The sequence below is a fragment of the Podarcis bocagei genome (genome assembly GCF_964188305.1).
Source record: "Podarcis bocagei genome assembly, chromosome: 14".
NCBI lineage: Eukaryota > Metazoa > Chordata > Lepidosauria > Squamata > Lacertidae > Podarcis > Podarcis bocagei.
Window position 1 is genome coordinate 55,947,820 of NC_138139.1, and position 11,048 is coordinate 55,958,867.

Below are 11,048 nucleotides of genomic sequence, written 5' to 3' on the forward strand. Positions count from 1 at the left end.
CTTGGCATGCAGAAGCCCTTTCCCGTCAGCCTCTCCCAGCCAAGCTCTGGCTCCTTGGACGACTCCTGCCTGGCAGCGTAGGCAGCAGCAGGCCGTAGGGACCAACGCCCTGACTTGGCAGAAAGCAAACCGATTCCTCACTGAAAACCTGCACAGGGAAAACTCTGCTGAAGCCCAGAGGTCCTCTTGCTTGCCTGAGCCCAGGAGGAGGCAAGGGCACGGCTGACCCAGGACTTGGCAAGAATGCAAACGCTCCCCTCTTGTGTCAAGAGTCGCTTCCAGGTACCTAAGGGCTTATTGGAGTGAAGGAGGGGGCTGCCCTGCCACACAGAGGTCTCTCTTTGAAACCCCCCAAACAGGATTTATTTGGCATAGAACCAGGTCAATGGATTCTCCTTGCCAGTACGGAGGATTTGAATTTGGGCCTGGGGTGCAAGCGAGCCACGGCCTCTTCATCCCCAAGAGTGCATGTGCAGGGGGAGAGCGTGTCGAGAGGAGGGGCCTCTGCCCACTGCGCCCCCTTCCTTCCCCCCCAAGTGAATGCCAAAGGTTTGGGGGCCCAGCTCATTCTGGCGACCAAATGCAGGAGCCCCGAGACAGACGGGAAACGGAGGTTGTGGACAAGGAACCAGGATTTATTGAAACCACAGTAGCAGCAACAGCAGCAGCAGCGAGCTGGCCAAGTCCCCGCCTCCTCAGGCGCAAGAGGTGGCCCTGTGTGCGAAACCTCCACCACCAAAGCCCAAAGGAAAAACCTTCCGAGAAATCCCCAAAGGCGGAAAAGCAGCCCCGTCGGCTCCAGTCCTGGCGGTGGGGGGTGGGCCGCCTGGGCAAAGGATGCTGTGGGGGGCGGGCGGGTTTCGGGCCCTTCCCCGTGCAAAGCAGCCAACCCCCTTCCTCCTCCCTGCGCCAAGTGGGGCCTGAAGCCAAGGCCAGCAGGGTGGCAAGGCAGGCGCCTGGGGAAGGGGCAGTGAGGGGAGCCCCACCGCCTCCCCCCAGGCTGCTGCCCCTGAGCGCTGCAGGCCAGGCTCCCACTGAGCTCCCAAGGCCCCCACCCCCAAACGACTCCCTGGTTCCCTGCTGGCTCCCAGCCGGTGGAGGCAGCAGCGAGAGGGAGGAAGGAGGAGCTGGGCAGCCAAGGGAGTGGGAGCTGCAGACATCAGCCCCAGTGAAGTGCAGGGTGCTGAGCCCCCCCCCCCAGGAGAGTCCACTGGTGGGGGAGCCTTCCAGTGCCAGTCAAGGGGCCACATGCTTGCTTGCCCCCCAATCAACAAAGACAGAGAGAGGTAGCCTTTGCAGCAGGATCCCCAAGGGAAAGGGCCCTGGAAGCGGGCGAGGAGCAGCGCTGGGAAGGCCGCCTCTGCCCCCTCCTGCCATACCAGCCCTGCCCATCGGCAGCCTCGCGGTGGCTCTTCTCTGCCTTCTGCCGGCCTCGGGTCCTCCGGGGTCGTCCTCTCCCTGCATCCCAGCCTTGCCGGCGGCGCTCACTGGGGGCTGCGGTACCTCATCCTGAGGAAGCGCTCCCGGACGCTCTGCTCGCTGTTCTGCGCCACCTGGTTGAGCCAGATCACGCGGCTGCCGGCGATGGCCTCCTTCAGCTTCCACTTCGAGAGCACCACTTGCCCGGGGGCCTGCCCTACCTGGGGCCCCGTCAGGAGCACGTAGCAGGCGTGGCGGCTCCGCTCAAAGAGCACCCCTGGAAGTGAAAGAGGGTGAAGGATTGGGGGGTAGGCAGCAGCAGCGGCAGCAGCCTCCTCCTCCTCGAAGCCGCCCCTGACTGTCAGGAGTGTGTGCAGGAGCCAGGCCCTGTGACCAACAGGACTCTGCAGGACTGGGGCCTTCCTAAGTTTGTTCGGAAGAGGCAAGGCGCGGCCACATAGGTGAGGCTGATTGGTAACCCACAGCACCTGGTGGCAAGAGCCGGGAAGGGATATAAGGTCAGCATTTCCCTTCGGCTCTTTGCCACAGCAACACGCTTACTGCGTTTGACTTCTTTGCTTCTTAATCCTTGAACCTTGGCTTCCTGACTCCTGGCTTCCTGACCCTCAGACCCTTTCCTGAATCCTGGCTTCTGGACACCCATTCCTGCTCCTATCCCGCCATCTTGCCCCCGGTCCTGACGTCCCCTGTCGGGACTTCGATCGCCCGTGAACCGGATTGTGACACCGACTTACCCTCAAAGGCCACAATGTGCTCCGTGATGTTGCTCGTCTCCAGGAGGACATTGGGCAAGGCGGGGTGGAACAGGTACAGTTGCTGCTGGGCGCCGTCCCAGGACCCCTGGTGCCAAGAGAGAAGAGAGCTGCAGCCCAGGCACCAGGCAAGGGCAAACTGCGCAGAGCAGGCCCCGCCAGCAAGACCCCCCATAACACACGGAAGCAGCGCATTCCCTGCATGAAATGTGTGCTGGCGAGGTTGTGCCAATTAGGGAAGGCGATTCTGTTATGCGGTGGCAGAGGAGAGGGGCAGGGGCACGGGGCAACCCTGTGCCAGTGTGACCATCGCCAGATCTGTGGGAAAGCTGGCGTTCTCCAACTGCATGCAAAGTCCACTCTTGCCCAACGTGGGGCTCAAACCGACGACCGTGTGATTAGGAGTCTCAGGCTTTACCAATTGAGCTAGAGATTCCTAAAGGCAAATTCCATTCTGCTACCCCCCCCCCCCCCGTCCAAAGCCAGCTGGCAGAAGGAACAGTTTCTTTGCATTCCCTTCCTGCTACAGCATGCCACCCTCCGCTCACCGTTCCGTTTGCGTCCCTCTGGTACTGGCCCCAGAAGAGGAAGACCGATCTACGGTCGAAGGTGGAGAGGGTGGCCGGCCGGGGGCTGTCGGCGCCCGAGAGCAGCTGCAGGCCGGCCTCCCACTCGATGTCGCCGGAGGTGCCTTCCATAACCATGACCTGCGGAGAAGAGGCCCGCCTTAAAGGGTGCTGCCTTCTCAGGTCCTCAGCGCTCTTCTCTGCAGCCCTTGCCCCCAAGCAGGCTGCCCTCTGCAGCCCCTGCTCCGGGTGCTTCTGCCACGGGGCGCTGGGCGAGGCAAAGGCTCTCGGCACCCAGAAGCTGCTCCATGGCAGGCCAGGACCAAGCCTCACCATCACACCTATAAAATGCACGCCTGTCTATAACTTCGGATCTGATTAAGCGGACCCTCCTTCACCAGATTGGCTCATCTTTAAGGAGCCACCAAAGTCCTGAGGGTGGGAGGTGGCACTTTTGAGGGGGTGACTCTCTCTCTGAAGGAGCAGGTACGCGACTTGGGGTCCTCCTGGGTGCACTGCTGTCGCTTGGGGGCTCCTTCAGCTTTGGCTGGTGGCCCAGCCGCGCCCCCCACATGCACTGGGACAGCCTAACCTCTGTCATCTGTCCTCCTGTAACCTCCAGGTTAGGTTACTGCAATGCGGCAGACCTGCGACTGCCTCTGAAGAAGCTTTGGAAACTTCAGCTGGTGCAGAATTCAGTGGCCACGATGCTCAGCAGGGCAAGGCGGTCTGAGCATGTATGGCCAACTCTGGCCCAACTGCACTGGCTGCCAATCAGTTTTGGGGCTCAATTCAAAGGACTGGTTTAAAAGCCTTCAGTGCCCCAAGGTCTGCCTCTCCCCATATGAACTGACAGAGACCCTGCGACTGTCACCCCAGGCCCTTCTTTCTGTGCCCCACGCCCCTACTTCACAAGAGGTCTGGAGGGTGGCAACACAAGGACAGTCCTTTTTCGCGGTGTCTTCCGTTTGTGGGATGTTCTCCCCAGAAAGGCTTGCCTGGCGCCTGCTTCACGTGTCTTTCGGCACCAGGCAAAAACATTCCTCTATGGCCTTTTTAATTGGGGGGGGGGGGCAGGGCCCCAGGGGGCCGAAGGCATTATTCTTGCTTGCTACTGTGCTGTGCATTTTTATGAAGATGATTTTCTTGTTTATGCCCTGCCCACCTGGCTGGTTTCCCCAGCCACTCTGGGCAGCTTCCAGCAAAATAAAAAAAATAATAAAATGCCAGACATTAAAAACTTTCCTGATCAGGGCTGTTCTTTTTTCCCCGGTAAACCACCCTGTGACCCTCAGGTGAAGGCGGCATTTGAATTTAATTGATAAAAGAAACGGATCATAAAACTCTGCCTTTGCTGCAAGGGACTCCATGTGGCTGTGGGCCTTTAAACAAACCTTCTTCCTGGAAGAGTCTCTGCTCATAACGATAACGTCGACCTCGTCCGGCCTGTAGGCTCCAAGCACAGGTTCGCTGCAAGAGGGAGATGAGGAGCTGAATGAGCCGTTCCCAGCAGCCCTGACCGGCACACTGGACCTCTCCCTCCTCCACCCCACCCTTCCAGAAAAGGGGGAAGAAATCGTTGGTTAAAGAGAGAAGTGGAGAAAGGGATTTATCTCCAGAAAGCTGTGGGGAAGCCCCCGCTCCCTTCCCAGTTGCATAAGCCCTTCTCTTCCCTTGGGCATTCTGCCTGCGCTCAGGAGCACTCTTGGCAAATTCCTCTGGGCTGCGAAGCCCACCTGTAATTACCGTATTTTTCGCTCTATAAGACGCAACAGACCACAAGACACACCTAGTTTTTGGAGGAGGAAAACAAGAAAAAAAATATTCTGAATCTCAGAAGCCAGAACAGCAAGAGGGATTGCTGTGCAGTGAAAGCGGCAATCCCTCTTGCTGTTCTGGCTTCTGGGATAGCTGTGCAGCCTGCAATCGCTCCATAAGACGCACACACATTTCCCCTTACCTTTTAGGAGGGAAAAAGTGAGTCTTATAGAGCAAAAAATACGGTAATTGCTCAGAGCCTCACGCATGGCAAAACTACCGGCTGGTCTGCCCTCTTTTCCCTCTCCCTCCCGTGCGAAGTCACAGCTCAGGCCACTCTCCCTGTGCCACTGAGGACGAGGCACAAGCCAGAGTCGGACCTCGCAGGTCATGGTTGTTGGCAGAAGCTGGCACCCCTTACCTTAGGATGTGGGGTGTCTCTGTGACCCACATCGAGCCCAAGCGCTGCCCGTCCACCAGCTCAATCATGTTCGATCTTGAAACCAGAAAATCGGCACTCGAAGACACAGGCATCTTTGTCAGGTAGTGGATTTCTCCCGTGCTAAACAGGGAGGGACCAAGAGCGCTGGTCATTGCTCAGCTGGGCCTGCAGGGGGCGCTTGTGCCAGCTGACACCAATGAGGGCAAGAGGAGGCTGCCGGGGAGAGACCCCCATTGCCCTCCTGACCCCCCAGAAGACGGGCTCTTCTGACAAAGGGAAAGAAGCACCTTCCTCTCTGTAGAACTTATAACAACCATGCGAGGTGGACCAGTATTCCCGTATTACAGGTGGGGGCTTCCCAGTGCTTTTTTCTGGGGGTACGCATACCCCTAAACATTTTGTGAATCTAACATAAGAAGATACTAAAAAAATTAGTTTCTCCTCTAGCACGGTGAATCATCAGTTCCGTTGCTCCCTCCGATGGCGACCTTGTTTCCTGTCATGGCATTTCCTGAGTCTCAGACGGAAGCGAGTGACGTCACAAGCATGTGCAGAAGTGGCAAATTGCGATCCGCGCATGCAGACACGGGTTGCGTTCTGCTCATGTTGTGAACGGGCCTCCGGAACGGATCCCGTTTGCAACCAGAGGTACCACCTTACTTTTGTCCCTTTACTGTATTTATTTTTCCCAGTTTGAACTATAAAATGGTGGTTTTCTTGAGTCAAAATGAGAGTACCCATAAACATTTTTAAGAAAAAAAGCACTGGGGCTTCCTAATACAAGGTCACCAACTGAACTGGTGACTTTTTGTCTCTCAGCAACACCCCACCTCTCTCTCTCAACCCCACTTGCTGCTCTCAGACATGCCCCTTCCTATGAACTGAGTTCTTCCCAAGTTCCCACCCGGCTTGCTCTGAACGCTACGTATTCTCCCCAAGCCCCCCAATGGTCAACCCTGCCTCCCGCCCCTGCTGGAAACCCTACAAGCGGTACCTGAGCAAGGTGATTTGGCGCGTGGCGCTGTCGATCGCCATCTCCCAGAGTGGATCTTCCGTCAGACCAGAGCTGCTGTGGGCAGGAGAGATGAACGCCATCTGGCACAGCGCTTTCAGAGAGTAGGCGTAAAGGGCCTTTGCTGAGGGAGGAAGGGAGTCGGGTGAGCCAAGCAGCAGCGTCTTCGCCAGACTCCAAAGATTGCCTCAGGACAGCCCTTCTCCATAGAGGACCCCGCCCTTGGCCAAGACTCCGGAGGGGGAAGGACTCACCTGTGTACAGCAGCACGTAGTGGGAGCCCTTCGGAGTGACCTGCATGAGGTGGCCGACTCTTCCCGGAAGATGCAAGGTCCCAACGGATCCAATCTGGGTGCCATGTTTCCCTGAATAGAAGTGGGCTTGAATCTGCAGAGCAAACGAAGGCCATGGGATTCTCACGCCTGGGGAGGAAGCTGGGCTATCCTGCCGCCGCCACTGCCAGCCCAGTCTTAAAGAGGCTTGCATGGCAATGCTGAAGAAATGCCAAGTTTCCTCGCTATAGTTATCTATAGTTATTTAAGCTCACCTCCTCTCCCGTCTCAGTGAAGACCAAAAGGTCAGAAGTGCTGTCTCCGTCGACATCTGGGATCTTCAGCAATGGACTCAGCACTGTCGAATTAGGCCTGAGGTTGGCAGCCTCAGTCCAGAGAGTCTGGCCTGAGGAATAAGAAGGAAGCAAGGGCCTCGTGGGGTGAGGGGAGGAAGGGGACAAAGGACTGCAATTCCCAGCATTTTGGGGGCCTTGGCCATGGCAGCCAACTCACACTCCCGGCCACAACTCTGCCTTTCCTTCCCTCTTTTTTTTTTTAGAAAATATTTATTAAAATTTTCAAGATACTACAAAATGAAAAAAGAAAAAAGAAAAATACAAAATAAAAAAAGTTAAAAACAACTCAATCTTTCCATTACTTATTTTTCATTAGCTTGTTTCCCGGACCTCCTCGCGCCTCCCTTTTTTGTATTCCAGTTCAGTTTGTTAGTTCAGCAAATCCTTCCCCTCTTTGTTTATCCTAGTCTTTAATCTTAAAATATTGTAACATTAAATTTTTACCTATTAGTAATCCATTTTTCATATTCCCTTATAGTATTACAGCTAAAAACCACTTAATTTCTATCCAACATCATTCTAACATTCATTAATTTTACAATATTTCTGTAAATAGTCTTTAAACTTTTTCCAATCTTCTTCCACCGACTGCCTTTCCTTCCCTCTTGCCCACTTTCTGTTTGGAACACAGAATATGGGCTAGAATAGATATGATAATAATATTTTTTTTTTTATGCCCCGCCCTTCCCGGTTCAGAAAACCGGGCTCAGGGTGGCCAACAACAAATTTAAAACAATTGATGCAACAAAAAACAGCATAAAAGACAGTATGAAACGTGGATAGCAATAAATTCAGAAATCCAAAAATCAATTTAAGGGGAAAACCCATCCAATAAACATTAGATGATCACCAGGGCTAGCTGGCTAAATTAGTCCTATTTGGGCCAGGGAGGAGAAGACAGGAGCTCCAATGCTCTCCTGGCTTTGGCATAAAGGTGGACGGCAGCGGAGCAGCCTCTGGCACCCAATCGCAGAGCGGAGCTCACGGAATTAGACTCAAGTGGCCACCCAGTCGCTGATCCCTCCTGGGACTGATCCAGCAGGCAGCTCTCGTCTGTCTGAGCAGAACGGAATCTCACTGTTGCTGCCCAGAACAAAGCTGTGTCCAGTTAACTTAGCACCAGCCCACTTGCAGGATGCAAAGGTCAGTGGGATGGGTGCTCCTCACTCGATACAAAATCTTTATTGTCATTGTCCCATACAGAACAATGAAATTGAAAAATCTACATAAGACATTCAACCCCCCCTAAAAACTCTGAAACCCCATTTTAAAATACAAAATACTCCTATAGAGACTTCTTATACTGTACTGTGTTTAAAACCAGAATTGCATTTGGGTAGAAACTGTTTCTCAGGGGGCTAGTCCTGGTCTTTATAGCCCTGTACCTTCTTCCAGAAGGCAGAAGCTGAAAGAGATCATTTCCGGGGTGCGCACTATCCTGCACTATCTCTGCAGCTTTCTTATGGCACCTGGAAGTGTAGATTTGATCCAAGGTGGGAAGAGCGCACCCAATTATTCTCTCTGCAGTCTTTACAACCCTGGACAGCATTGTTTTTTCCCTGACCTTGCAGCTCCCAAACCACACACACAGACCGTATGTTAATACGCTCTCCACAGTGCAATGGTAAAATGCCATCAACAGGTCCTTGGAGAGATTGTTTTTCCGGAGGATTCTCAGAAAATATAACCTCTGCTGTGCTCTCTTCATCAGGTCTTTGCTGTTTTCTCCCCAGGTTAGGTAATCTCTCAACTCCATTCCCAGAAATCGAAAAACCGAGACCTGTTCCACTCCTTCATGAGAATGGACCCCCCCCCCCATATGGGAAGACAAAAGGTATTGAGGAGCTAGTGACACAGAGCCCTTCCTGCCTCCTCTGTTCCTTCCCCCTCCCTCGCTCTTGTTCAGTTTTTTGATGGTGTGAGAACAGTCTTTAATGTCCTGGGAACATTGAGAGAAGCCCCACATGCAGCTCCCTTAATCAGCTGTGGAGGACGGGTTACGATATTCCATTCCACCTTAAGAGGAACTGGCATGACTGTTGTGTGTCACATGCCTGTTTACATTCCAGCACAGCCTGCTGGGAACTTCCGTTGTGTGTTTAGCTTTTGCTTATGCTGTTTGCTTGGACACGAAGGGGAGCAGACATGTTTTTCCTCTGTCCTGAGGCTGAATAATAAAATGCCTGTAAATACGCTTTACACAGCCTCTCTCTGCCCTTCCGTTGCGAAGAGTTCTTATCTCTGCTGGCTTGCGTGCCCAGCTTCTGGAGTTCGGGTCGCAGTTACATGCCGATCCAAGGACCAGAGTTCACTCAGCTGCCGGCCGGTGGGCTGGAGCCAGCTGGGGGCCTGCCAATTGCCCCCGTTCCCTTGGACGCATCCCAAAATAATGCTGGGTACCTTCTTTGATGTTGGACATTGTTTTGAGAAAGTGAGGCATTGGGAGGGGGTGGCTATCTATAAAATGGGAGAGTTTGGGCAGTTTTTCTGAAGCTTGTGCACAGACTGATTGGCTGCAGGGCCCTGCAAACTGAGGCTACCTACCTGGGGGAGTCACTTTGTCGCTTCTTGAGGGTTTCCAAGTGGCAGACTGAAGTGCATGCTTGCTATGTATACATTACTTGCTGTTTTAGAATAAAAATTTTAATCTCCTCACTCGCTTGCGTATTTTGGAGCTCAAGAATCTCATTTGAAAGGAACCACCTTGCCTTTGGCAAGACCACCCCCAACCCCCTCATGGCACCAGGAAGGTTGCCTGCATGCCTCTTGCCGCTCTGGGCCAGGGGCTGCTGGACACCTGCCTACCTGTCTCCAGGTCGATGGCTGCCAGGATGTCCGGCTCCCCTACAATGAGGCAGGCTGGGGTGTGATCCTGCTCCGTGGAGCAGTCCATCAGCAGGAGCTCTTGGGCGACAGGCCTCTGCCAGAGCGTGCTGCCGTTGGTGCCCGAATGAGCGGCCAGGAAGGCACAGGGGGAGGCCAAGCCTGGAGGAAGAGGAGCAGCCCATTCAGCCCCTGTGGCCTCCTCCCCTCTCTCCCCCAAGGAGCAGCCTCTGCAGAGCCGCCCAAGCCCAGGAACCCTCACCTTGGCTGGCGCAAGAGCTGTTGGTGCTGTTGCTGCCGGCACTGGCAGCCTTGAAGGCAAAGAGGACATCCTGGACCCGGTCCTTGTTGACGTCCTGCATGGCCAGGAAGGCGTAGGTTGCTGCAAAGAGGCCAGAATGGGGGGCTTCAGCGATGGGCCGCAAGCACCCATGGGCCCCCAGGAGGGGCTGCGGCCCTTGCGCCCACGCACTCACCTGCGTCCTCGTAAGTTCTGCTCCACATCCTTTGGGAAATGGGCCTCACTGGGCAGGGGATGATAAAGGAGAAGGCAAACACCACCGTGAGGCACAGGAAGAGGGAGAGGAAGAAGGCTGCCGTGCGCCATCGCGAGAGCCGCTTGAGCTTCCTGGGGGCTGCTTCCTTCTGGGTGCAGTTGGCCAGGCCCTCGGGACCTTTGCCCTCCTCGTTCTTCAGCGGGTGGATCTCGGCTTCCAGGTCTTTGTTCTCCATCCTAGCTGGCTCTTTGGGGAAGGAGCTCGGATCCTGCTGCACACAAGGGGGCCTGGATCAGGCCAAGCAAATGCCGCCCTGGCCCAGACCCACAGCGGCCAACCCAACGCCTGTGGGGAACCTGCAAGCAGGACAACAGCCCTCTTGCCTTGCCCAGCAAACAGCGTTCAGAGCGGTGCTTTCATTGCTACAGTTTGTGGGGTTCGCACAGAATTCATTTGTGCACAGTTGTTTTTTACTTAATTAATAATTATAACTAATATAATTAATAATTATAATACATAATTATATAATTATATTAGATAGATAATTTATTACGGTCAAAGACCAGCTTGCACCACACAAATAAAAACAGCGTTCATAAAGATAAAATATACAATCAGAGCAGATTGCAGCAAAAGCTCATGAGTTGAAATTGAGATACATACACCCCCGTACAACCAGACGGGCTACCCTAGAAATTGACCCTGAGGCCCCCCAAAGGGCAACTTCGGCATTTCCCTGGTAAGCTATTTTATTCTAGAGGATGAGCTGTGCCTCCAAAATAATACATTTATATTTCATATAATTAGTAAAATAATTAATAATTATAGTCGTCATATGGGTTGAAATAGTTAACAACAGTCATCCCGGCAACAGGGGTGAAAAGGAGAATATGGTCTCTGCTGCTCCAGGCGGCTCACTCAGCGTCCTTCTCCTCCAGGAACGGGCCCGATCCTTTGCCGCCGACGGAGCCCCCGGACCGGGACCGGGCTGGGAGCGTCGCGCCCGGAGGAGGCGGGCTCCTTGCGGCCGGTGGGGAATTCTTCCGCCTCCGCCCCCCCGGGCCCTGCAGGCCTTCGGACTACGACTCCCATGATCCCCCCGCGGGGCCGGCCTGCGGGGGCTGCTGGGA

General features: G+C 54.4%; 1 protein-coding gene across 2 annotated transcripts; it reads right to left on the reverse strand.

Annotated features, from left to right (window-relative positions):
- Positions 1-614: 614 nt before the first annotated feature.
- Positions 615-10,254, reverse strand: FAM234A (family with sequence similarity 234 member A). Of its 2 annotated transcripts, XM_081170246.1 has the most exons (11): positions 9,898-10,253; positions 9,684-9,803; positions 9,404-9,583; positions 6,518-6,648; positions 6,225-6,357; positions 5,953-6,094; positions 4,938-5,078; positions 4,153-4,228; positions 2,741-2,899; positions 2,175-2,280; positions 615-1,696 (listed from the first exon to the last, which is right to left on the reverse strand). In XM_081170246.1, exons 1-11 carry the CDS (start codon positions 10,151-10,153, stop codon positions 1,485-1,487), a joined length of 1,656 nt encoding a protein of 551 aa, XP_081026372.1. In that variant the 5' UTR covers positions 10,154-10,253; the 3' UTR covers positions 615-1,484. The 2 variants fall into 2 exon arrangements, with proteins under 2 accessions (XP_081026372.1, XP_081026373.1); XM_081170247.1 differs by lacking the exons at positions 615-1,696; positions 2,175-2,280; positions 2,741-2,899 and adding an exon at positions 3,648-3,756 and having other exon boundaries at positions 4,091-4,228; positions 9,898-10,254.
- Positions 10,255-11,048: the final 794 nt, after the last annotated feature.

Excerpts from the sequence above, each read along its gene's own strand:
- FAM234A (XM_081170246.1), bottom strand. The coding sequence starts at position 10,153 with ATGGAGAACAAAGACCTGGAAGCCGAGATCCACCCGCTGAAGAACGAG. Across the intron at positions 6,649-9,403 it reads AGCCATCGACCTGGAGACAG|GCCAGACTCTCTGGACTGAG; the intron begins GTAGGCAGGTGT and ends CTTATTCCTCAG. Across the intron at positions 1,697-2,174 it reads GCACATTGTGGCCTTTGAGG|GGGTGCTCTTTGAGCGGAGC; the intron begins GTAAGTCGGTGT and ends TTTCACTTCCAG.